Source organism: Ranitomeya imitator, chromosome 4, assembly GCF_032444005.1.
Source record: "Ranitomeya imitator isolate aRanImi1 chromosome 4, aRanImi1.pri, whole genome shotgun sequence".
Taxonomy (NCBI): domain Eukaryota; kingdom Metazoa; phylum Chordata; class Amphibia; order Anura; family Dendrobatidae; genus Ranitomeya; species Ranitomeya imitator.
In genome coordinates, this window is record NC_091285.1 from 354,743,526 (window position 1) to 354,768,658 (window position 25,133).

The following is a 25,133-nucleotide window of genomic DNA, read 5'->3' on the forward strand; positions in this document are numbered from 1 at the left end:
TGAAGTATGAATACATCTCCGTTAGACAGATGAGACAACTAGTTCACAGATCTTTCGCATCAAACAATCATCTTAGACATGGCTTCCAGAATAATGTATTAGGTTCTCAGTATAAACCAACATTTATATTAAGTGCTTTGTACACAGGCCATAGTCATGTACATTTCTAATTCCAAACATTGTTAAATACTTGGATCTGACATGCGCCCATTGGACAGTATGAAACAATGACCGATATCTAATCGCCTTATAAGAAACCTATGTACACACAACCGCTTTCTTCAGCCACTTAAAAATTAATGGCTTTTCCAAACGACGCAGCTAGGTTCGCTTCTCTGAAGGCTTCGGATACCGTCTGCAAGGAAGAAACAACTTATGTATTATTTGGGTAGAGAATGAAAGTTTCAAAGAAAAAACACAGCAGCAAACACTTACTGGATGGGCATGGCATACTCTGGCTACATCTTCACAGGAGGCGCCATATTCCATGGCAAGCGTGGCTTCATTAATCATCTCACCGGCACCCTGTAATCAGCGAGAATTAAGTAGCCTAGCCACATTCACAACACAACTAATTTTTTTTTCCCCATTATAATACTTTTTTTGTTTTTAAAACAATTCCATCATTGAACAACAGTTGCCCTCGTGCTGTCCACATCATGTTGTTTCTCTCATGGACAGCACAAGGGCCAATTTCACACGACCATATTTCCAGCCCATGTTATATGATTCAAAGAAACTTACTGAGCCCAGAATATGTGCTCCCAGCATTCTGTCAGTTGTCTTGTTACTTAGGATTTTGACCAAGCCGTCTGTGTCTGCATTTGTTTTTGCCCGGCTGTTGGCAGCAAATGGAAACTTCCCAACTTTGTACTCCACACCCTGTGGAGAAACTCTTATTAGCCGTCAATGAAACATCCTGCCATTTCCACCAAAGTATGCAGGTTAAAAAAAAAAAAAAAAAAAAAAAAAAACAGACGGAAAAGGGCCACGAATCATAGTTGCATTTGTGCCTTGTCCATTTTAAAGAGCATGCAGACCAATTTTGGAGCAGAAGCTCTCCAAACCCTCCCAAGTCACTAAGCCCGAGTGTCTGTGCCGAAAACTCAGCAAAAGGACCTCATACAAACAAAGTAGCTTCTACACTTTGCAACTGTCTTTTCACTCAAAACTTGACAATTTAACATAAAAAAAAAAAAAAAAAAAAAGGCCATCCACTGAATTCCTTTATGCTAGAAGGCTCACCAGTGAAAAGCTCCTCACAGAAGTTGCACATACAATATGTGATCTGCGGAGGAAACCTTCTGAGGTTACCTCCCCTGCAGCTTTCATGGAGAGGAAATTAAAGACTGGCAGCCTGCTCTGCACTTATGTATGAAGACAGGCTGTAAATGCACCGGGGAGGGATTACAGCACTTGATGACTGGAAGCGAGCGGTGCAGGGAGTGCATAAGTTTGTCGTCTCGCTGTAGCCACTGCTCTAGTAAAGACTGCTAACATGATTTTGATGCCATTTACCTGCCGTTTAACCCTACATCTACAGGAATGTAGCCTTTGTGATTCCCTTTAACCTTTATATGCTTTTGCTGCCTCTGTAATGTGAAGTCTTTTTAAACCAGGCAACAAGTCAAACAACAGTGAAATCTTAAAGACTAGTCTTATACCACAATACCTCTTCTTTTAACTGCTCTTCTGATTTTCCAACCCAAGCCACCTCAGGGTGAGTATAGATCACTGATGGCACACAGTTATAGTCAATATGGACTGCTCCACCGGCCATGCCTTCGACACAGATTATACCTTCATCTTCAGCTTTATGGGCCAACATTGGTCCAGCTACTACATCACCAATTGCATATATACTGTGTAAAGAAGGAAGAACAGTTAGGCAATGAAATGAAAGATAGCTCAAAACAACCTAAGCTTGGAATTCCAATCAGTAGACACTAAGCTCACGACTGTTATTTTTCTTTGAAGAGGGATGGGGTGCGGGAGTATAGACTGGTAAGATTTAAAAAGAGCAGCCAAGACTAGGTCTTAAGAAGCGAGTTTTTGCCACTTTATTCTCACTGCCTCTGATTATTTTTGTAAGTTCATTGCATATTTCTACACTCTTTGATAAAGAGGCGTTGCTCACAGGGCAGTAAAACAAGAGCAAAAACTGGACACTTTTGACCCAGTGACACGTACTCTACAGTTACAGCTGAAACTGAGAAACAAGCAGAGGTGTGCCAATCAAAACTTCTAGTCTTATTCGTTATAATTCTGCACATAGGTGATGGTGTTCAAGTAATGTGCAGGAACCTGGCCGCATTCTCTACTAATGTTCAGTTCCATTATTTACCAGGATCATAAGTTTCAGATGTAAATCATATACAGTAAACTAGCAATTAAGTTTCTATATAGCTCCAAGGTACAGCTGGATAGAGCATAAGTCTAGGGTCTTGCATGCAATTCCTAGCAATATTTTTTATGCATTGTGTCCACTGCATGGAGGTAATTGAATAACAGAACTAAAAATAATGTTCCTTACTTTGGGATTTTTGTCTGGAATCTAGTGTTGATTGGGATCCTCCCCCTGTTATCTAGATCAATTCCAAGCTCTTGTAAGCCAAGGTTTTGCGTGAAGGGACGACGACCAATGCACACAAGCAAAACATCGCAGGTTATTACTTCTGCCTTCCCACCAGCCGCTGCTTCAATGCTGTGAACAGAAATGAGAACGTGGTTTTGTTATAGAGCAGGAATAAAGGACCAGCTTTCCCCCTGCACTTATTACATACGCCAATCACCTTCACGCTGAGCATCGTACCACATCCCTCAATGACATATATTAGACAGGAATGTTCATAAACATTATATAGTGCCAGGGATCACATGTTATAGGAAGCGTGCCACACTTACGAAACATCAATTTTCCCATCTGCTCTTCTAGTCGCACCAGTGACCTTTGTGTTCAGCTTAAACTTGAGACCCTGCTTTTGAAGAATCCTTTGGAAGTTTTTGGAGATTTCCATGTCAATTCCTATTCCACCAACATGTCCCAAAAATTCAACTGCTGTAACATCTGCTCCCAATCGCTGCCACACAGATCCCTGAAAAAGATGAGCAGCCAAACATCAGGTACAGGTAATTCTACATTAGATAGTTACATCATTCTGCAGGATAGGCAGACATGAACCGCTACAGCAGGAGTTTGGATTTTGCAAAGCGTCTTTGTAATCGTTGCAGTCTGTGCTAAACATTTAACCCCTTCCCGACATGCGCCGTACTAGTACTGCACATGTCGTGTCTCCCCTTTGATGTGAGCTCCGGTGGTGAGCCCACATCAAAGTCGCGACATGTCAGCTATTTTGTACAGCTGACATGTGCGCGCAATAGCGGCGGGTGAAATTGTGATTCACCCGCCACTATTAAGCTGTTAAATGCTGCTGTCAAATGCTGACAGCGGCATTTAACTACCGCTTCCGGCCGCGCGGCTGGAAATGAGCGCATCGCAGACCCCTGTCACATGATCGGGGGTCGGCGATGTGTCAGGACAGTAACCGTAGAGGTCCTTGAGACCTCTACGGTTACTGATGCCAGCCTGCTGTGAGCGCCACCCTGTGGCCGACGCTCACAGCACACCTGAATTTCAGCTACATAGCAGCGATCTGATGATCGCTGCTATGTAGCAGAGCCAATCCAGTGGTGCTAGCTTCTAGCCTCCCATGGAGGCTATTGAAGCATGGCAAAAGTAAAAAAAAAAAAAGTTTTAAAAAATATGAAAAAAAAATTATAAAAAAGTTTAAATCACCCCCTTTAGCCCCATCCTAAATAAAATGTAAAAAAAAACCAAAAAACTACACATATTTGGTATCGCCGCATTCAGAATCGCCTGATAAAAAAAAAAGGATTAACCTGATCGATAAACAGCGTAGCGAGAAAAAAAATTAGAAACGTCAGAATTACTTTTTTTGATCGCAGCGACATTGCATTAAAATGTAATAACGGGCGATCAAAAGAACATATCTGCACAAAAGTGGTATAATTAAAAAGGTCAGCTCAGCACGCAAATTAGCCCTCATCCGACCCCAGATCACGAAAAATGGAGACGCTACGGGTATCGGAAAATGGCGTTTTTTGTTTGTTTGTTTTTAGCAAAGTTTTGAATTTTTTTCACCACTTAGATAAAAAATAACCTAGTCATGTTAGGTGTCTATGAACTCGTACTGACCTGGAGAATCATAATGGCAGGTCAGTTTTAGCATTTAGTGAAGCTAGAAAAAAAAAGCCAAACAAAAAACAAGTGTGGGATTGAACTTTTTTTGCAATTTCACCGCACTTGGAATTTTTTTCCCGTTTTCTAGTACACGACATGCTAAAACCAATGATGTCGTTCAAAAGTACAACTCGTGCCGCAAAAGATAAGCCCTCACCTGGCCAAATTGACGGAAAAATAAAAAAAGTTATGGCTCTGGGAAGGAGGGGAGCAAAAAACGAAAATGCAAAAAAAAAAAAGGCAGGGGCGGGAAGGGGTTAAAGAGGTTGTCCGCTATTAGGTCAACCCCTTCTCACTCTGAATGTTTGCCTGTTAAAATACCACCTATACTTCCCCTCCCATGCTGACGCCGTTCCAGGAAGTGACACCACGTGACAAGAACAAGCTCGCGAGAGCCCCAAGAACGAAACCTGCTGATACAGCACAGGAGGAGAGTAGAAGTGTTCTTATTTTCAACAGGGGCAAATATTCACAATGAGAAGGGGGTTCTCTCAAGAGTGGAGCGCCTCTTTATTGATATTTATTACCAATTGTAAGTCAATATTTGTGCCTCATCTTACCAATTCAACACCAATGACTCCACCCCCAATGACCACCATCTTCTCTGGCACTTTCTGCAGGGATAATGCACCAGTGGAGGATACTACGGTCTCTTCATCAATCTGTAACATGACGGAACTAGATTACTAATGCAAAAAGAACTTTAAATACTTGCTTGTCAGAAACTGCATTATAGTGATACAATACCTCAATTCCTGGAAAAGGGGTAACCTCGGATCCCGTCGCAATAAGGATGTTCTTAGTGTTGATAACCTGCGTGCTGCCATCTGCTTTTGTTGCAGTCACTTGGTTTTTCCCTGTGATTTTTCCAAAACCTTGGACATGTGCAACCTGCACAAGACACACTGCAAGTGAGTACAGAAAAGTGCATGTATACATACCGGTAATTGGCATGCAAGCTTTGTTGTAGCAGTATAAAGCCACTGTATCAATAATTAAATGTAAAACAAGTAAATCAATGGCCCTCCTGGACCATCACAGCAGCCACTGCCTATCAAGAATTGTGTGGACTCCTCCAATAACATGGAGAATGCAGATGCTGCAACAAAAACTATGTGGGCTTTATCTCACACTGAAAAATGCAATACATTTCCATTTTTATTATTTTAAAATCTGCAGCATTTCAGAGTAGAAGTGCTGGTTGTCCTATTTTAAGAATTTTCATGCAAATTTTGCAGAAGTGCGACATGGGAACATACCCTTAGGGATATCCATTTTTTTCCCCATGCAAAGTATATATTGGGGTTTTTTGGCTGCTAGGAAACCAGTCAGTTATAAGGGGCTATCCACTACTCAGACAACCCCTTCCCAATGGTTATACTCCCCAGTCTAAAAATAGACTATATTCCCCTCCAGTGCCATTCCTGCAGCATTGGTGCCCGGTTTCCCGTGACATTATTCCACATGAGCCCTGCAGACAACTAGTGACGCTAAGGCTATGTGCACACGTTCCGGATTTTTCACGGTTTTTGCTTCAAAACCGCTTAAAAAATGCTTACATTAAGTATCCCATAATTTTTAATGCATTCCGCAATTTTTGTGCACATGTTGCATTTTTTTCCCCCGCGATAAAAACACATCGTGGAAAAAAAAAAAGCGCATCATGTTTATTAATTTTCCACATTTTTTGCAGATTTGCCGCTATATTATTGCATTGGGAAGCTCCGGAAAAAAAAAAAACGCGAAAAATCAGCAAAAAACCAAAAAAAACAAAACGAAAAACAGGATTTTTGGTTGCTTACCGTAAAATCTGTTTCTTGAAGCCTCCATTGGGGGACACAGGAACCATTGGTGTATGCTGCTGCCACTAGGAGGCTGACACTATGCAAATAAAAAAGTTAGCTCCTCCTCTGCAGTGTACACCCCACCGACTGGCATTATACTCTTCAGTTAGTGAGAAAGCAGTAGGAGAAAGGAAAAAGGTTGAAAAACCATAACCACAAACTTGAGAACTGTAAACGTGAGAACAGTCATAGAACAGATAACAACAGAAACATTGGGAGGGAGCTGTGTCCCCCAATGGAGGCTTCAAGAAACATTTTACGGTAAGCAACCAAAAATCCTGTTTTCTCTATCGCCTCTCATTGGGGGACACAGGAACCATGGGACGTCCCAAAGCAGTCCCTAGGGCGGGAAAAATAGACTTCCATCAGGCCAGAGGACTCACCACTGCCGCCTGCAAGATCCTTCTGCCTAGGCTGGCGTCCGCCAAAGCGTAGGTATGGACCTTGTCAAATTTGGCGAACGTGTGGATGGAAGACCAAGTTGCCGCTTGCAAAGCTGTAGGGCGGAAGCCCTGTGGTGCACCGCCCAGGAGGCGCCGACTGCCCGGGTAGAGTGAGCCTTAATCCCAGGAGGGGGCACTCTGTACTTAACCCAGTAAGCCTCCGGAATTGCAGTTCTGATCCAGCGAGCAATAGTCGCCTTGGAAGCCGGTTGGCCTCTGCGCGGGCCATCAGGAATGACGAAAAGAGAATCAGTCTCTCGGAAAGTGGACGCTCTATCCAGGTAGATCCCCACTGCCCTGACGAGGTCCAGCTTGTTCAACTATCGCTCCAAAGAATGAGTCGGAGCTGGACAAAAGGAAGGTAGAACGATGTCCTCGTTGAGGTGGAAGAGGCGGAGGCCTGAGGACCACCTTGTCCTGGTAGATGACTAAGAACGGAGGACGGCAAGAAAGAGCCGCCAACTCGGAAACGCAGTGGATAGAAGTGATGGCCACAAGAAAGGCCACCTTCCAAGATAGGACTAACAGGGGAATCTCCCTGAGGGGCTCACAGGGGGAAACCCTCAGAAAGTCCAGTACCAGGTTTAAATCCCATGAATCCACAGGGGCCCTGTACGGAGGAACAGCGTGGGCCACTCCTTGAGGAAAGGTCTTAACCTGTGGTCGGGAAGCTAAAGTCTTCTGAAAAACAAAAGGATGGAAAGCGCAGAGACCTGGCCCTTCAGGGAACTAAGGGCCAGGCCCGAATCCAGTCCTGCCTGAAGAAAACCAAAAAGGGAAGGAAGTGAAAAAAGGACATAGATGAAACACGGTTGGACTCGCACCAACGGAAGTAAGCCTTCCAGGTACAATAGTAGATCCTGGAAGACTAAGGCTTCCGAGCCTGAATCATGGTGTGAATCACCCATCCAAAAGGCCGGACGCTCCTAGAACTGCGGTCTCAAAAACCACGCCGTTAAAAGGAGCGACCGAGAGTTCGGGTGTCAGATCGGACCCTGAGACCGCAGATCGTGCCTGTCTGGAAGGCGCCAGGGAGCGTCCGCGAGAAGTTGACGAGCTCCGCGAACCAAGCTCTCCTGGGCCAATCCGGAGCGATCAGAATGACCGGCAACCCTTCCGCTTTGATCTTCTTCAACAGTCTGGGAAGGAATGGAAGGGGTGGGAACAGGTAGGGCAGCACGAACTGTGACCAAGGAATGGCCAGAGCGTCGACGCCCACGGCGAGAATCGCGAGACCTGGAGATGAACTGCGGAACCTTCCTGTTCATTCGAGACGCCGTGAGATCCACGTCCGGAGTCCCCCATCGAAGACAAATCTGATGGAAGACCTCCGGATGCAAGGACCATTCCCCTGCCGCGAGGCCCTCGCGGCTGAGGAAATCGGCGGCCCAATTGTCCACGCCGGGGATATGCACCGCGGATATCACCGGAACTGTTGCCACTGCCCAGAGGAGGATCTTTGATACCTCGGCCAAGGAGCTCCGAGGCCCCCCTTGATGGTTGACATAGCCACCGCCGTGGCATTGTCCGTCTGGATTCGAATTGGAATACCCCTGAGAATCCTTTTCCAGTGACGAAGGGACAGAAAAATGGCCCGGATCTCGAGGACAATGATCAGCAAGGTTGCCCCCTGCACCGACCAGCGGCCCTGTACAGTCAGGTGGCGAAACACCGCACCCCAGCCGAGCAGGCTGCCGTCCGTCATCAACACCTGCCAGGGACTGGAAGGATCTCTTGTCTTCGGGAAGAAAGACCTTCCTCTGATGAGTGTCGAAGAGCACGCCCAGAAAGATGATGTGTTGAGGAATAAGGCAGGGCTACTTCCGGTTGACCGGCCACCCGAAACGGGCTAGGGTGTCGACGATGGACAGGCTTTCCTGAGCCTGAGGAAAGGACAGAGCCTTGATGAGGATGTTGTCGAGGTATGGAAACAGAACCAGGCCTCTGACCCTCAAGATGGCCGTCAGCGCCGCCATGATCTTCATGAAAACTCTTGGGGCGGTTGCAAGACCGAACGGCAGGGCGACAAACTGAAAATGTTCCTGAAGCACTGCAAACCGCAGGTCTCGGTGATGTCCCGGAAATATCGGAACGTGGAGGTAGGCGTCCTGAATATCTATGGAACACAGAAATTCCTGAGCCTCCATGAAAGCAATTACTGAACGAAGGGATTCAATCCTGAAGTGCTTCAGACGAACTCTCCTGTTCAGTAATTTGAAGTCCCGAATGGGACGCACCCTGCCGTCTTTTCAGTACCACAAAAAGGTTGGAATAGAAACCTGTGAACCGCTCTTTTTCTGGGACGGGAACAATTACCCCGGCATTGAGGAGATAAGTGATGGCTGCGGAGAAACCTGGAACTAGAGCGGGATCTCTTGGAGTTCGGGATTCTAAGAATCGATCCCGGGGTCGAGAAACGAACTCTATCTTGTATCCGAGGATACAACTTCTCTGACCCATGCGTCCTCTACTGAGGAGATCCAGACGTCCCTGAAGAAGAGGAGACGGCTGCCCAGCCGGGGAGGTGGGATGTCGACTAGCCGAAAGTCAGGCCGAGGTGGTTCTTCCAGTCCTGGAGGGCCTACCCTGGGAGTAGCGAGGACGCCAGGAAGGAGTGGGCCTAAAGGATGCCGCCTTCTTCTCTTGGCGTGCCTGTGGCCTTTGATGCTGCTGGGAGAAGGAGTTTGATGCCGCGAAGCGACGAAAAGGCCGAAAAGACCGAAATGGACATCTAAAGGAGAGGCGACGAGGCTTGGCCTGGGGAAGAAGGGAGCCTGTGCCCCCAGTAGCGTCCTTAATGATTTGGTCTAGCTTAGAACCAAAAAGGACTAGACCCCTGAAAAGGCAGGCTGGTAAGGGACTTTTTAGAGGACAAATCCGCCTGCCAGGCCTTAAGCCAAATGGTCCGGTGGATGGCAACCGCATTGCTGGACGCCTGAGCCGCACAAGACGCGGCGTCCAGATAGGCTGAGACCAGATATTCACCCGCGTGAGAAATCTGGTTGGCAAGTCCGGCCAGCTGTCCGGAAGGAACACCGTTCAGAATGCCCTGACGGAGCTGTTTGGCCCATTTGGATATGGATTTAGAAACCCAAGTGGAAGCAAAGGCCGGGTAAAGACTGGCTGCGGCAGCTTCAAAGGCTGACTTCGCAAAAGATTCTAAGACTATCGTTAGAATCCTTCAGAGATGTTCCGCCGGACAGTGGGAGGACCGTGTTGGTGGATAGTCTAGAAACCGGAGGATCCACCAAGGGAGAAGCCGTCCAAATAGCAGTGAGCTCCGGAGAAAAGGGATATAAAACGCCAAGTCGCTTTCCTCTCTGAAAGCGTCTGGTCGGGTTCTCTCTTTCTCTGGTCATAATCTCCTCGAATTCCGGGTGAGGAGCGAAAAACTTGGAAGGTGGTTTAGCCCATCTAAACGAAACCGCCTGGTCTGCGGGTTCCGTAGAGGACTCCTTGATGCCACACAGGTTAGATTTATCGCTCCAATGAGATTCTGAACCATCCCTCATGGTAGCGATCTGGTTGGAATCCAACTCCGAAACATGCTCCGAAGGCGCATCAGAGAACGCCTCGCCTGACTCAGGGGAGGAGGATCGGGAGGACGCCGACCGCAGAGGAGGACCGAGTGGCAAGATGGAGCGAGAAGAGGACTCAGACCGGCATTCCTGTCTGGACCTTTTGCGGCTAGCAATGGAGGGCTCGGACGGAGCTTCCTGCGACCCGCTGGCTACTGCAAGGTCTGCAGGGGTAACCGATCCAGCACGGACACCAAAGTTTGAGACGCCAGAGTTAGATCGGCCACCGATTGGGACAGAGAGGTAGCCCAGCCTGGGATGGGGGTATCACTCTCGGGCGGATCGGCCGGGGGATCTTGGGAGCGGTGGGAACAATCGGGTTGCTGCAGAGCCTGACAGAGCGGAGGCAGAAGAGGAAGAAGTAGGAGGACCCCCTTAGAGTTAGACATTTGCAGAGGTCCCTGAAGAAAATGCCAGAGGGTTAGGGGACAGTGGGGCAGAGGGGGGTGTCAGTCTGCAGTGCAGAGCTACTTACGGCAGACGAAAAGCACAGATACCAGGATGCTGTAGGCCTGTAGGAAGATGCTGTGGATCTCCGGTGCAGATGGTGTGCTGTGCCCCCAGAAAGGATCGCTCTGCGGAGTTCTCCGGCGCAGGTGTGTGGCACGATAGAGAAAAACTCGTGCCCTGAGTGTCCGGCAGCCGGCGTGGAGGAAGGGGCGGAGCCAGTCAAGATGGTGCCGGTGGGTGGGGAAAAGCAGGGCACAGATTGTCGGGCGGGAGAAAGCCCGCCCGATGAAAAAGGAAGTGGGCGGAGAGCGGCACCGGAAGTAGGCCCCGGAAAAGCCGGGGCCTATATTAGAAGCCGGTGCCCGCTGAGAAGAACCCCCGCGGCTCAGATACTGCCCGGCAGAGCGGCGCGGAAGCCGCCGCATGAAAGAGAGCGCTGCCGCCGGTTAAGAGTCGCCGGAGTAGGCCCCGGAAAAGCCGGGGCCTAAATTAGGAGCCGGTGACCGGAGAGAAGATCCCTGCGGCGCAGACGCTGCCCGGCAGAGCGGCGTGGCATCCGCCGCATTTAAGAGAGGGAGCGCTGCCGCCGGTGAAGAGTCGCCGGAGTAGGCCCTGGAAAAGCCGGGGCCTAAATTAGGAGCCGGCGACCGCCGGAAGCAACGGTGCTGGCTGTGGAGGTGAGCGACGCCTGAGCGGCCGCCGCATAGAACGCTGAGGGGGGGGGAACGCTGAGGGCAGGTGGTACGCCGCAAGTAGGCCCCGGGAAAGGCCGGGGCCTAAATTAGGAGCCAGCGACCGCTGGGGGAAAAGCTGCAGGCAGGAGTGTGCCGCAAGCAGGCCCCGGGAGGCCGGGGCCTGAAGGAAGAACGGCGACCGCTGGAGGAACGCGGTGGGGCATGGAAAGGTAGCGCGGCTGGCAGAAAAAAACGCCACGTCAGAAAGAGCCACCGCACAGGGAACGGGGAAAGTGCTGCAAATGCAGCGATGACCCCGCGCTGAGTCCTGGGAACCCCTTTAGAAATACTCACCTAGTAAAATCCCACGTCGTCTGCTACTAACCTTGAGAAGGTATCAGACGTCCATAGGAGCTGTGATGGACGTCCTCGTCTCCTCCGACCGACAGGCTCTGGTAGGCGAGTGGGTGGGGGACGGGCCAGGACCGGACTTCTGAGCACGCTTGTGTGCCAGGCTCTTGGTCCTGCTGAGGGATCTATGAGGATACGGGGTGGCAGTACACGCCGTACTCATAGTCCGCTTGTGGGAATACAGGTGTGACTCTTCACCCTGTATCCCTTCCGGAAAACCTGAAAAGAAACGACGCACATTGAGGTAGATAAGGGTCTAATGAAAGACCCGTGTCCACCTCCTACTGACACTAAGCTAAACTGAAGAGTATAATGCCAGTCGGTGGGGTGTACACTGCAGAGGAGGAGCTAACTTTTTTATTTGCATAGTGTCAGCCTCCTAGTGGCAGCAGCATACACCCCATGGTTCCTGTGTCCCCCAATGAGAGGCGATAAAGAAAATACAAGTGCGGATTTCCTGTGAAAGTAGTCCGCATTTGCTCAGGAAAATTCTGCACACTTTCCTGAACGTGTGCACATAGCCTAAAGGGCATCTTTACTTTCACTTTCTTTGGATGAAAATGCCAGCCAAAAGTAGTGAAATCTGCTTCCACCCTCTAAGTCCAAAGAAGTGAGCGCAATGGCTGCTGATGTGCAATGTCAGCCCTACAGCGTCACATGATCCCCTGGAGACCAGACATTGAAGTCACAGGAATGGACTGGCAGACAGTATAGATCGTTTTTATTTTTGATTGAGGAATATAACAAATAAGATGGTGTTGCCCCAGTAGTGGACAACCCCTTTAACACCTTTACCCCCAAGGGTGGTTTGCACGTTAATGACCGGGCCAATTTTTACAATTCTGACCACTGTCCCTTTATGAGGCTATAACTCTGGAACGCTTCAACAGATCCCAGTGATTTTGACACTGTTTTCTCGTGACATATTGTACTTCATGTTCGTGGTAAAATTTATTTGATATTACCTGCGTTTGTGAAAAAACGGAAATTTGGCGAAAATTTTGCAATTTTCCAAATTTGAATTTTTATGCAATTAAATCACAGAGATATGTCACACAAAATACTTAATAAGTAACATTTCCCACATGTCTACTTTACATCACCACAATTGTGGAACCAATTTTTTTTTTGTTAGGGAGTTATAAGGGTTAAAAGTTGACCAGCAATTTCTCACTTTTACAACACCATTTTTTTTTTTTTAGGGACCACATCTCATTTGAAGTCATTTTGAGGGGTCTGTATGATAGAAAATACCCAAGTGTGACACCATTCTAAAAACTGCACCCCTCAAGGTGCTCAAAACCACATTCAAGAAGTTTATTAACCCTTCAGGTGTTTCACAGGAATTTTTGGAATGTTTAAATAAAATTTGGCTTTTATCCTAAGTCATATTGCACGACTCGTTAAAGAGTTGATTGTGACTTGTAGGATCGCTACTTCCAATAGTGGCGCTATAGAGTTTAAGTCCTCTTTTTCTCAGAAGAGGCAATTTGCATATTATATTTCCCAGAGGAGCATTGTACGGCAAATAAGCCTCCTTACCTTGACAAGCCAGAGATGGTATGTCACTCTCCATAAGGAGAAACAATACCCCTTAGACCCCAGTCCAGAGCCTCTCACCTAGCCAAATTAGTTCTCATACTTCGCACTGACGAGGGCCAACAGCCCGAAACACCGTGTCTGCGAATTGAGATACTAATTTGGCTTTTATCCTAAGTCATATTGCACGATTCGTTAAAGAGTTGATTGTGACTTGTAGGATCGCTACTTCCAATAGGTGGCGCTATAGAGTTTAAGTCCTCTTTTTCTCAGAAGAGGCAATTTGCATATTAAATAAAAATGAACATTTAACTTTTTTTTCCACAAAAAATTTACTTCAGCTCCAACTTGTTTTATTTTTACCAAGGGTAACAGGAGAAAATGGACCCCAAAAGTTGTTGCACAATTTGTCCCGAGTACGCAGATACCCAATATGTGGGGGTAAACCACTGTTTGGGCGCATGGCAGAGCTCGGAAGGGAAGGAGCGCCGTTTGACTTTTCAATGCAAAATTGACAGGAATTGAGATGGGACGCCATGTTGCTTTGGGAGAGCCCCTGATGTGCCTAAACATTGAAACCCCCACACGTGACACCATTTTGGAAAGTAGACCCCCTAAGGAACTTATCTAGGAGGTGTGGTGAGCACTTTGACCCACCAAGTGCTTCACAGAAGTTTATAATGTGGAGCCATAAAAATAAAAAAATCATTTTTTCACAAAAATGATCTTTTCACCCCCAATTTTTTATTTTCCCAAGGGTAAGAGAAGAAATTGGACCCCAAAACTTGTTGTACAATTTGTCCTGAGTACGCTGATACCCCATACCGTGTGGCGCATGGCAGAGCTCGGAAGGGAAGGAGCGTCATTTGGAACGCAGACTTAGATGGAATGGTCTGCAGGCGTCACATTGCATTTGCAGAGCCCCTGATGTACCCAAACAGTAGAAACCCCCCACAAGTGACCCCATATTGGAAACTAGACCCCCCCCAAGGAACTTCTCTAGATGCGTTGTGAGAACTTTGAACCCCCAAGTGTTTCACTACAGTTTATAACGCAGAGCCGTGAAAATAAAAAAACTCTTATTTTTTTTTTCCCACAAATTATTTTTTAGCCTCCAGTTTTGTATTTTCCCAAGGGTAACAGGAGAAATTGGACCCCAAAAGTTGTTGTCCAATGTGTCCCGAGTACGCCGATACCCCATATGTTGGGGTAAACCCCTATTTGGGCACACGGGAGAGCTCGGAAGGGAAGGAGCACTGTTTTACTTTTTCAAGGCAGAATTGGCTGGAATGGAGATCGGACGCCATGTCACGTTTGGAGAGCCCCTGATGTGCCTGAACAGTGGAAACCCCCCAATTATAACTGAAACCCTAATCCAAACACACCCCTAGCCCTAATGGGAAAATGGAAATAAATACATTTTTTAAATTTTTCCCTAACTAAGGGGGTGATGAAGGGGGTTTGATTTACTTTTATAGCGGGTTTTTTAGCGGATTTTTATGATTGGCAGCCGTCACACACTGAAAGACGCTTTTTATTGCAAAAAAATACTTTTTGCGTTACCACATTTTGAGAGCTATAATTTTTCCATATTTTGGTCCACAGTCATGTGAGGTCTTGTTTTTTGCGGGACGAGTTGACGTTTTTATTGGTAACATTTTCGGGCACGTGACATTTTTTGATCGCTTTTTATTCGAGATTTTTGTAAGGCAGAATGACCAAAAACCACCTATTCATGAATTTCTTTTGGGGGAGGCGTTTATACCGTTCCGCGTTTGGTAAAATGGATAAAGCAGTTTTATTCTTCGGGTCAGAACGATTACAGTGATACCTCATTTATATCATTTTTTATGTTTTGGCGCTTTTTATACGATAAACACTATTTTATAGAAAAAATTATTTTTGCATCGCTTTATTCTGAGGACTATAACTTTTTTTTTGCTGATGATGCTGTATGGCGGCTCGTTTTTTGCAGGACAAGATGACGTTTTCAGCGGTACCATGGTTATTTATATCCGTCTTTTTGATCATGTGCTATTCCACTATTTGTTTGGCAGTCTGGAAGCAGGCTATGTGCACACGTTGCGGATTTTGCTGCGTTTCCGCAGCTGCGAACCCGCAGCAGTTTCCCATGATTTTTCAGTACAATGTAAACTTATGGGAAACCAAAAACGCTGTGCCCATGCTGCGGAAAAAGCCGCGCTGAAACTCTGCGGATTATTTTCCGCAGCATGTCAATTCTTTGTGCTGAATCCGCAGCAGTTTTCCATCTGCTCCAATAGAAAACTGCAGATGGAAAACCGCAGCAGAATCTGCAGTAGAATCCGCAATAAATCCGCAGTAAAAACCGCAGCGGTTTTGCACTGCGGATTTTCAAAATTTTTCTACGTGTGCACATAGCCTAACATTGTCCCAGGGGGGCGGGGGGCATCATGTTATAGTGTAAGATCGCTGATCTGACACTTTGCTGTGCACTGTGTCAGATCACCGATCTGACGTGCACTCCTCGAGGCTTCCCGGCGCCTGCTGAGCAGGCGCTGTGAAGCCACCTCCCTGCAGGACCCAGATGCCGCAGCCATTTTGGATCCGGGCCTGCTGCGGGGAGGAAGGAGACCGGAGACCCTTGGAGCAACGCGATCACATCGCGTTGCTCCGGGGGTCTCAGGGAAGCCCACAGGGAGCCCCCTCCCTGCACGATGCTTCGCTACACCACCGGAACACTGCGATCATGTTTGATCGCAGTGTGCTGGGGGATAATGTGCCGGGGGCGGTCCGTGACCGCTCCTGGCACATAGTGCGAGATGTCAGCTGCGATAGTCAGCTGACACCCGGCCGTGCTCCCCCCGTGAGCGCGGCCGATCGCATATGACGTACTATCCCGTCGGTGGTCATACGGGCCCACCCCACCTCGACGGGATAGCACGTCTAATGTCAGAAAGGGGTTAAAGGGGGTCTGGATAATCTATCCTGAGGATGCGTCAGCAACATCAGATCTGTGTGGGTCCAACCCCTGGCCACCCCACTGATCAGCTGTCACTGTTCAGTCGTACAGCCAGCATCTGCTACACAGTGAAAGTAACTATAAGGCTAAGTTCACACATTCAGCATGTGTAAGCCAGGAGATGATCAGAGGAAAAGTATAATAGAAACACATCACCACCTCTGCATTTTTAACTCACTCATGGTTTTGGCTTACAAATATCAATTTAAAATACTGAACGTGTAAGGTAAACTTCGATCAATGCGATTACAGAGCAAATAGCTGAGCAGTGGGGTACCAGGTGTCCACAAATTATCTGATACTAATGATCCATCCTAACAAGAGGTTAAATATAAATTGCCAGGACAACTCCTTTAATGTGTGCTGACAATATTACAGTTATACTCCAAGAATAAATGCATATATATTATGGTGTTCTACAAGTGTAATAACCAGACCTTATTCTGCTTGAAGAGATGTGCAATGCCACCTGTAAGTGACTTCACGGCTCCACTTTTCTGTTCCATCATCTTCTCTAGATTTAAACTGATGCCAGTAACTAAAAGAAAAAAAAAAAAAAAAAAGAAGATTGGGGTCTTACTGGGAAATGACAACAAACAAGTCATAATGCCAATAAAAACACGTGACTGGAGAAAAACATGCAAAAAAAAAAAAAAAAAATTGACAAGTATTATTTAACCTACCTTCAATTCCTCTGCTCGCAAAATCTTTTCCGTGAGCTAAATGATACAGGTAGGAGTTATTCAGCAAGGCCTGGGACAAGACATGGGAGAAGACCAATGTATTGTTTATTATGCTTTGCTTATATAGTGCTATCATATTCCAGTGCTTTACATGCATCATCATCCCGGTCCATAATGTATATTTTAAATGCAATATTAAAACATTGCACAAGACTGTAAACAAGTAATGAATGCATATCACTTTCCCATTGTAACCGAGTGGTGAGCGACTATATAACCTCTTTCTCATTCCTCTACGATGTGGAATGGAGTGGCATTGGACAGATAATACTTTTAAAGCTGCAGCCAGATACAGGTAATTCTATACTGCAGAATCCGCGTATGTCATTTGTTAGTAGGAGCAACCAGCAGAGTCACTCAGATATACCTTAGAGGGAATGCACCCAACGTTCAGACAGGTTCCTCCAAGAGTTTCATTCTTCTCCACACAGACCGTCTAAAAGAAGTTGAATAAATGTTAGACATGCCAGGCTTATCAGCCAGCAAAGCCACCAGTGATCTCTATTAACTACAGCCACTGTACATCCCAAGCAGAGAACGGGCTCACTGGCTGAGCCTGCCCCATACCCAGCTGATCACTCACATAACCACATACATTGGATGAGTGCAATCGGATATACATTAAAAAAAAAAAAAATTGCACTTTGACTAATGTTATTCAATAAGGCAGTGCAGATCTGCACAATTTTTTGTAACTTAACCCAATTAGTAAATAATTATTCAAAGCTTTTATTTTTGGTCACCGCAACAAAATTCAGTAGGAAAAGATCAAAATCTATCTATCTAGCCATCGGAAGAAGGTGGGGAATAAAAAAAAAAAACTTGCATAAACTGAAATTGATGATGTTTGGCAGTGGTTAAGACTGAAGCTTACAAAAATTGGAGAAGCGGAGGGCTTCCGACAAGTGAGGAGCAAACACGCTCGGACAAGGTGTTATTCGAGCATGCTAGGGTGCTAAACGAGTGATTTTGGAATGTCTGAAAAATATGTTCAAGTTCCAGTGGCTGCATGTCTCGTGGCTGTTCGACAGCCTCAACACATGCAGGGATTGTCTGTCTGTTAGGCAATGCACGCGCTTCGGCTATCACGCAAGTGCGAGGACTCGAACATATTATTCAAGAACACCAAAGTCACTCAGTTAGCACACGAGTATGCTCAGATATCACCTTATCCGAGCACGCTTGCTCATCACTAGTTGCCACCGCTTTCCAAGAGTTGCCATAGGAAAGCAATGACTGATGAAGTAAGGTTTGTGCTGGCCATAAAGTCTATTGACCACTAAGGCCACCGAGCAGCACCCAGTAGGCCATCATCACTCCTGGCAGACACAAGAGCAATAATTGGTTTACTCTTCCCTTTGTCCAGTTAAAAAGGACAAAATACCCCATATAATAAATGCTCTGTGAAATAACCCTTATTCCATATAGTAAAGCCAGACCTGTAAAATACATTACATATACTGTATTTCTCAGGAAATATATGACAAGCAGTTTAACACCCCAAACTTTTTATTTTCTGCATTGATGCCTTTTGCTTTGCTGCAACCCCCACCGATCCGGAAAATGCCATAATAGAATACAGCAATGTCCGTGAATCAGCGCTATCGCTTCAGTCATTGCCTATGGAACTGCTGGAGACAGACGAGTGCAGTTATAATAAGTTATAATCAGTAGGTGTACACTGCTGAGGAGGAGACAATTCTTTTTGCCTAGTGGCAGCAGCATACACCCATGGTTCCTGTGTCCCCCAATGAAGCGATAAAGAAATGTGTGTCGGTGCACAACACTCACCTGGAAGCCCAGCTGGGCGGCTTTGATTGCAGCAACATAACCTCCGGGACCAGAGCCGATGACTGTGACATCAGCGTCCACTTCAAGACAAATTTAAACCAATTAATTTAAAAGCAAATGAGTCAATCCAAATGGTTTGACATGCTTTCAAGAAATTAATACGACTTACACTGAGCGTTCCCATTCTCCTTGATATAGGGGTGTGTCCCTACATAGTCACCGATTGGACAATATCGTGACACACCCAACTGTCCGCTTATTCAAAATGGTCTAACAAACAATACAGACAGCACTAAGAAAGAAATGTTCCAAACTTACGGAGCGGTCATTCTTAGGCGGGCTGTGCTGTGGAAATAAAGAGCCTTGGGATTCCAGAGTGGTTTTACAAGTTGGCATCAATAAAAGCAGATTTAGAATCCCAAGGCTCCTCATTCCTGCAGCACAGCCCCCCTAAACATGACAGTTTACATTATTGCCATCATATCTCAGTGCTTCTCAACTCCAGTCCTCAAGACCCACCAACAGGTTAAGATTTCAGGATTTCCTTAGTATTGCACAGGTGATAATGTCATCAACTGCTCAACCATTAATCCCATCACCTGTGCAATACTAAGGAAATCCTGAGAACATGACCTGTTGGTGGCTCTTGAGGACTTGAGTTGAGAAACACAGGTCAAGAAGAACCTTTCTTCCAGCCATGGGGCAGCAACTTTCCACACAACACCATCAGGTGAGAACCACCATCACTTATACTCATCCTCTGCCAGACAGTATTGTCCCATACTGTGTCTGTCCCCTCTCCAGAGCTGCTCAAAGTTAGGCCGGTGTCACACTCAGCGTATAAAAATATGGTCCGTAATTTACGGCCGTAATACGCTGAAAAGTCCCAAAAATAGTGGTCCGTATCTCCTCCGTAGGCAGGGTGTGTCAGCGTATTTTGCGCATGGCATCATCCTATGCTCCTGGCTGCAAAACCCCAGCGAATGAATGGAAACTAGGTCAATGACCTGTAGTTACCTTCATTCGCGGTGATGCGTCCTCTGCTGGTTGTCCTCATATGAACTCGAGCCTGGGAACTTTTCTGATTTTTTCCCACGCTCGAAGAACATCCAGCAGAGGGCGCCTCACCACGAATGAAGGTAACTACAGGTCATTGACCTAGTTTCCATTCATTCGCTGGGGTTTCACAGCCAGGAGCACAGCTGCATTATAGCAGAGCTCCTGGCTGTAAAAAAAATTAACCCCTTCAGATGGATTTACATCGTGGGACGTGACAGATCCTCGGAAGGTATGGATATTGTTGGTTTATTATTTTTTCTTTGTCACAGAGCGAAAGTCTTCAGGTGGATTACCAGAATAATAAAATATTCAAACAACCTGTGTTTTTATTTCATTAAAAGACTTTTTAATAATGTGTTTGTGTTTTTTTAACCATTTCAGACAATTGGATTACTAATGGATAGGTGTCATAATTGACGCCTCTCCATTATTAATCTGGCTTAATGTCACCTTACAATAGCAAGGTGACATTAAAGGGAACCTGTCACCCCGTTTTTTGAGATTGAGATATAAATACTGTTAAATAGGGCCTGCGCTGTGTGTTACTATAGTGTACCCCGATTCCCCACCTATGCTGAGAAATAACTTACCAAAGTCGCCGTTTTCGCCTGTCAATCAGGCTGGTCAGGTCGGGAGGGCGTGTTCACAGCGCTGGTTCTTCCTCAGCTTTACGTTGGTGGCGTAGTGGTGTCCGCATGTTGAGGTGACTAATCCACTGTGGGCACATGAACAAGCAGCGCGCGATCTGCGCTGTCATCCCTTTCGTCGGTGGGGGCGGCCATCTTCCTGGGGCCGCGCGTGCGCAGATCGAGTGCTCTGCTGCACGGGGCTTCAGGAAAATGGCCGCGGGATGCCGCGCGTGCGCATTAGAGATCGCGGCGGCCATTTTCCCAAAGCCGAGATGCGTGTAATATATATATTACACACACTAGACTGTGGCCCGATTCTAACGCATCGGGTATTCTAGAATATGCATGTCCCCGTAGTATATGGACAATGATGATTCCAGAATTCGCAGCAGACTGTGCCCGTCGCTGATTGGTTGATGCAACCTTTATGCCATCATCGTCGCCATGGCAACCATTATGACATCTACGTCAATACTGTGCCCTTCGCTGAATCAGAAACGTGAGATGTCTACGTCCTTTATGACTTCATCGTCGCTGTGCCCGTTGCTGATTGGTCGAGGCCGCCAGGCCTCGACCAATCAGAGAGCCGGGATTTCCAGGACAGACAGACAGACAGACAGACGGAAAAACCCTTAGACAATTATATATATATATATATATATATATATATATATATATATATATATATATATATATATATATATATATATATATATATATATATATATATATATATATATATATATATATATATATATATATATATATATATAGATATATACACACCCCTATACTATGTGTACACCTTTATTCTACCTATTCTACTGTAAGCTGTCAGTGTGATTTTACTGTACACCGCACTGAATTGCCGGCTTTTTTCTCTAACACCGCTGCATATTTCTCGCAAGTCACACTGCTGGTCCGTATGTAATCCGTATTTTTCTGGCTTCCATAGACTTTCATTGGCGATCTTTTTGCGCAATACGGGAACAAACGCAGCATGCTGCGATTTTCTACGGCCGTAGAAAGCCGTATAATACGGATCAGTAAAATACGGCAGATAGGAGCAGGGGCATAGAGAATAATTGGGCCGTGTGGAATGCGTGTTTTACGGACGTATTTTATGCGCTCATACGTCCGTAAAACTCGCTAGTGTGACGCCGGCCTTATATTGAGGGAATAAAATATATTTCAATATTTAGGCAAGACCACGAGAGTTGCCAATGGAAAGCACCAGCATATCACACTACATATGTGAATCACAACACCAGATGGAAAGAAGTCACAATGCTGTGCCGACCTGCAGAACGGATCAGGCAGCACCAGATACCACATTTTTTGGCAGATCAATTCAATTCGGGTTCTGTTATTTAGTTAGCAAGGCCATCACTCGCTACGCCTGCTGTCAAACATTATGGAACGGCAGAAGACCCCCATTAAAAGCCTCCACAGAAGATGGATTGAAATGGTCAAATATAACCTCTAACAGAAACCAGGTGACATTAAAGCGCTGTGTGAACCCAACCAGTGGTCTTGCTTTATGTATAACATGCTGACAAAGTAAAGTATTACTATATATTGAACATTTATTGAATTCTAGTTCTAAATATCACAACATTAAGTCAGATAAAACATTAAGAGAATCTGTCAGCAGGTTTTCTTTGCCCATCTGAGAGGAGCATCATGCATGGGGCAAAGACCCGGATTCCAGTGTTTTCTCTGCTGCAGATCTCGGAATGCTGAGCTCCGTATAACCCCGCCCCCAGCACTGATGGCGGTACACAGAAGGCTGCTGCCAATCACAGGTGGGGCGGGGTTATACGGAGCGTACTACTCCTAATATCTGCCTGACTGATAAGAAAAGTTAGTGAGGCGACAGCCATTATTGATGCTACTGCCCAATTATTCCCCACAGGCAGGTTCAGGAACATTAGTTATCTACTAGATTACTGATCAGGATGCCAGAACTCACATGGTTGGTCTGCGTAGGTTCGGAGCGGAGCAGCACATATTCTTTTCAACCCAGGGGTGATGTGACTTAGGTGGGTCTTCTAAATACAAAGATACAAGAACATCAATGTGCCATCTAACATCCATATTACATCGTGTGACTAATTAAACATGAGAATTTGGTGAAAGGTCCTCTCTAACACGTAACACATTAATTTAGACTGAAAGCCATTTACAGCTGACACATTCCCTGGTAAGAAAACCTGTCAGCCTGATATTGTAATGTAACGCCATGGCTGTAATACGGATTACATTGGTACCTTTAGTGAAGAAATCCGCTTTGTGTTTCTTTACAAGGGGTTGTCTGGACCAAACAGACAAGTCTGCAGTCCCTTTGTGCGCACTGTGGGAATTTGCCAGTATCTGACCCAGGACCGTTGTACAGACTCCCGGCCAGTGGGTGCAGCCTCGGTCCATACATTTGTAGGGAGACAGGTTGCACCCTCTCTAGTGATGCGGCCATCCAGTGAGTGTGGACACTAAAAGGCATGGCCTCGCTCCATACGAGGATGCGCCCGCTGGCCGGGAGTATGTATAGCGCATATCCCACAGTGCATGCGCTGGGAGGGTTTAGAAGTCTGAAGTCACACAGAGTGACCGCAGACTTATTGATTTGGACGAGACAATTCATTTAAAGAGAACCTGTCACCCCCAAAATCGAAGATGAGCTAAGCCCACCGGCATCAGGGGCTTATCTACAGCGTTCTGGAATGCTATAGATAAGCCCCCGATGTATCCTGAAAGATGAGACAAAGAGGTTAGATTATACTCACCCAGGGGCGGTCCTGCTGCGGTCCGGCGCCTCCTATCTTGCCTGCGCACTGCAGTTCTTTGCTCTGCCCTCAACAGGCCAGAGCCGCAAAAAGACAAAAAGAGGACGTCATCGTAAGAAGATGGGAGGCCCCGGACTGCGACACCCATCAAACCAGTATCGGACCGGGACTGCCCCTGGGCGAGTATTATTATTATTTATATAGCACCATTAATTCCATGGTGCTGTACATGAGAAAGGGTTACATACAGGGTTATAGATTTCATAATCTAATGTCTTTTTCTCATCTTTCAGGTTACAACGGGGGCTTATCTACAACATTACAGAATGCTGTAGATAAGCCCCTGATGCTGGTGGGCTTAGCTCACCTTACCTTCGATTTTGGGGGTGACAGGTTCCATTTAATCTATTACAGTTTTCTGCTGATTTGGGTGCACAGGGGCCGGAATGTACTCAGGGTCTTCTCCCCCCTGTCTGATTCCCGGCCCCTCCGCCTGTCCCCGATGTGTGAATGACAGGTCACTGCTGAGATTTCAATCATAGGAGTCAGGTCACCCACAGCCTGGAGGCAGGCGGAGGGGCTGGGAAGCTTCCTTAGGTATGACACAAAACACACAAGTGATGGAGATGTATCGGTGGATGTACGACATGTATTATTGCGCCTCCAGCAGTCATCTCCGAGAGCCGCAAAGTTAAAGGGGCAGTTGTGAGAACGCCTTTAAGCAGTTTCACTCCACAAATGGTAGTGTGATGGAAGGATGGAAAATCTAATGACTCTGCGGCACATTGGACTGCGTAGACAGAAGCTCAGCCACAGAAATGCTGTGACAGGATGCCAGATTACTCATAAGCTTTAGTGGGCACGTGGGGGGTACAGGGGTCTCCTCGCCAGCCTCCCCTGTATCCTGCACCAGTATCCAGCTATATACACCCAGATGTAGAGGCTGAAGAGCACATGAAGACCCCGTATTACATGAGGGTGGGCACCTGTTGCCAGTCTGTGCCCCACACTGCAGTAACTAATGGAGCAGATGGCCAATTATTCCCTTTAGGGCCCCAGTAATGAAGTAGTGCAGGGTTCCCCTTACTATAGGGGGTGCACGTCCAGCTCCTTACTGCTGGGTACCCCACTACACCAAACTGCTGTCACCCTGAGGGTCCCACACCAACAGCACCAGGACCATGTCACTGACTAGAACTGCACCAATGGCGGCCACTATAGGGGAACCCTGCACTGAAGGTCAGCGGAGAGCAAGGCTCCGGGGCAGGCAGTGCCAGTACTGTGGGCCCAGCTGTCACACGCCGGCCGGAGGAAGCACTGGCACCGCCCTAGGTCCCGACAAGGTGCCCGGCAGCGGCTCCCCCCGTTATGGCGTTACCTTGCTGACGGTGCAATAAACGCGGCTCCAACTGTGCATGTTGCTTTGGTAAATGTGACCCACTCCGCTCCCTGTCTGAGCTTCCTGCGATGATCAAGGACTCCACGAACCGCGCAGACGCAAGGGGGAGTGTCAGCCGCAGTGCAGCCTGGGAAATGTAGTCTTATGGTGTTCACATGTTTCGTCACGTGATAATTGGTTACTGTACGGAGACTGTACGGAGACATGCTGAACGCTGGGAGTTTACTGTGTGCACACCAGAGCAGAAGCTGCCATGGCAACAGGGGAGATACCTAACAGCAATGGCAGTGAGCTCCCAAGAGCAAACACAAGTTGTGTAAAGAAGCCCTCCCGTTAACTTTAGTTTTTTTTCCAAAACCTGTATATGTTTATTGTTTGTAGTGTGAGAGTGTAATTATATTCTCACCTTGGGCCACTCCGGGCTCCAGCACTGCTCTGCTCCTCTTCTCAGTGACGCCGCCGCTCTGCAGCCTCGCTGGGTCACACTACGCTCTGCATGACGGGAAGGCGCGTTTATAATATAACGCT

At 46.8% G+C, this 25,133-nt stretch overlaps 1 protein-coding gene across 1 annotated transcript; it reads right to left on the bottom strand.

Moving 5' to 3' along the window:
• On the bottom strand, positions 1–24,716 carry DLD (dihydrolipoamide dehydrogenase). The gene is made up of 14 exons (XM_069765039.1): positions 24,585–24,716; positions 22,396–22,474; positions 18,736–18,815; positions 17,312–17,380; positions 16,885–16,954; positions 16,639–16,739; positions 5,009–5,152; positions 4,822–4,923; positions 2,905–3,095; positions 2,534–2,704; positions 1,673–1,862; positions 745–882; positions 436–525; positions 1–355 (listed from the first exon to the last, which is right to left on the bottom strand). The coding sequence occupies exons 1-14, from the start codon at positions 24,621–24,623 to the stop codon at positions 290–292; spliced, it is 1,530 nt and encodes a 509-aa protein (XP_069621140.1). The 5' UTR covers positions 24,624–24,716; the 3' UTR covers positions 1–289.
• Between the last annotated feature and the right edge of the window lie 417 nt (positions 24,717–25,133).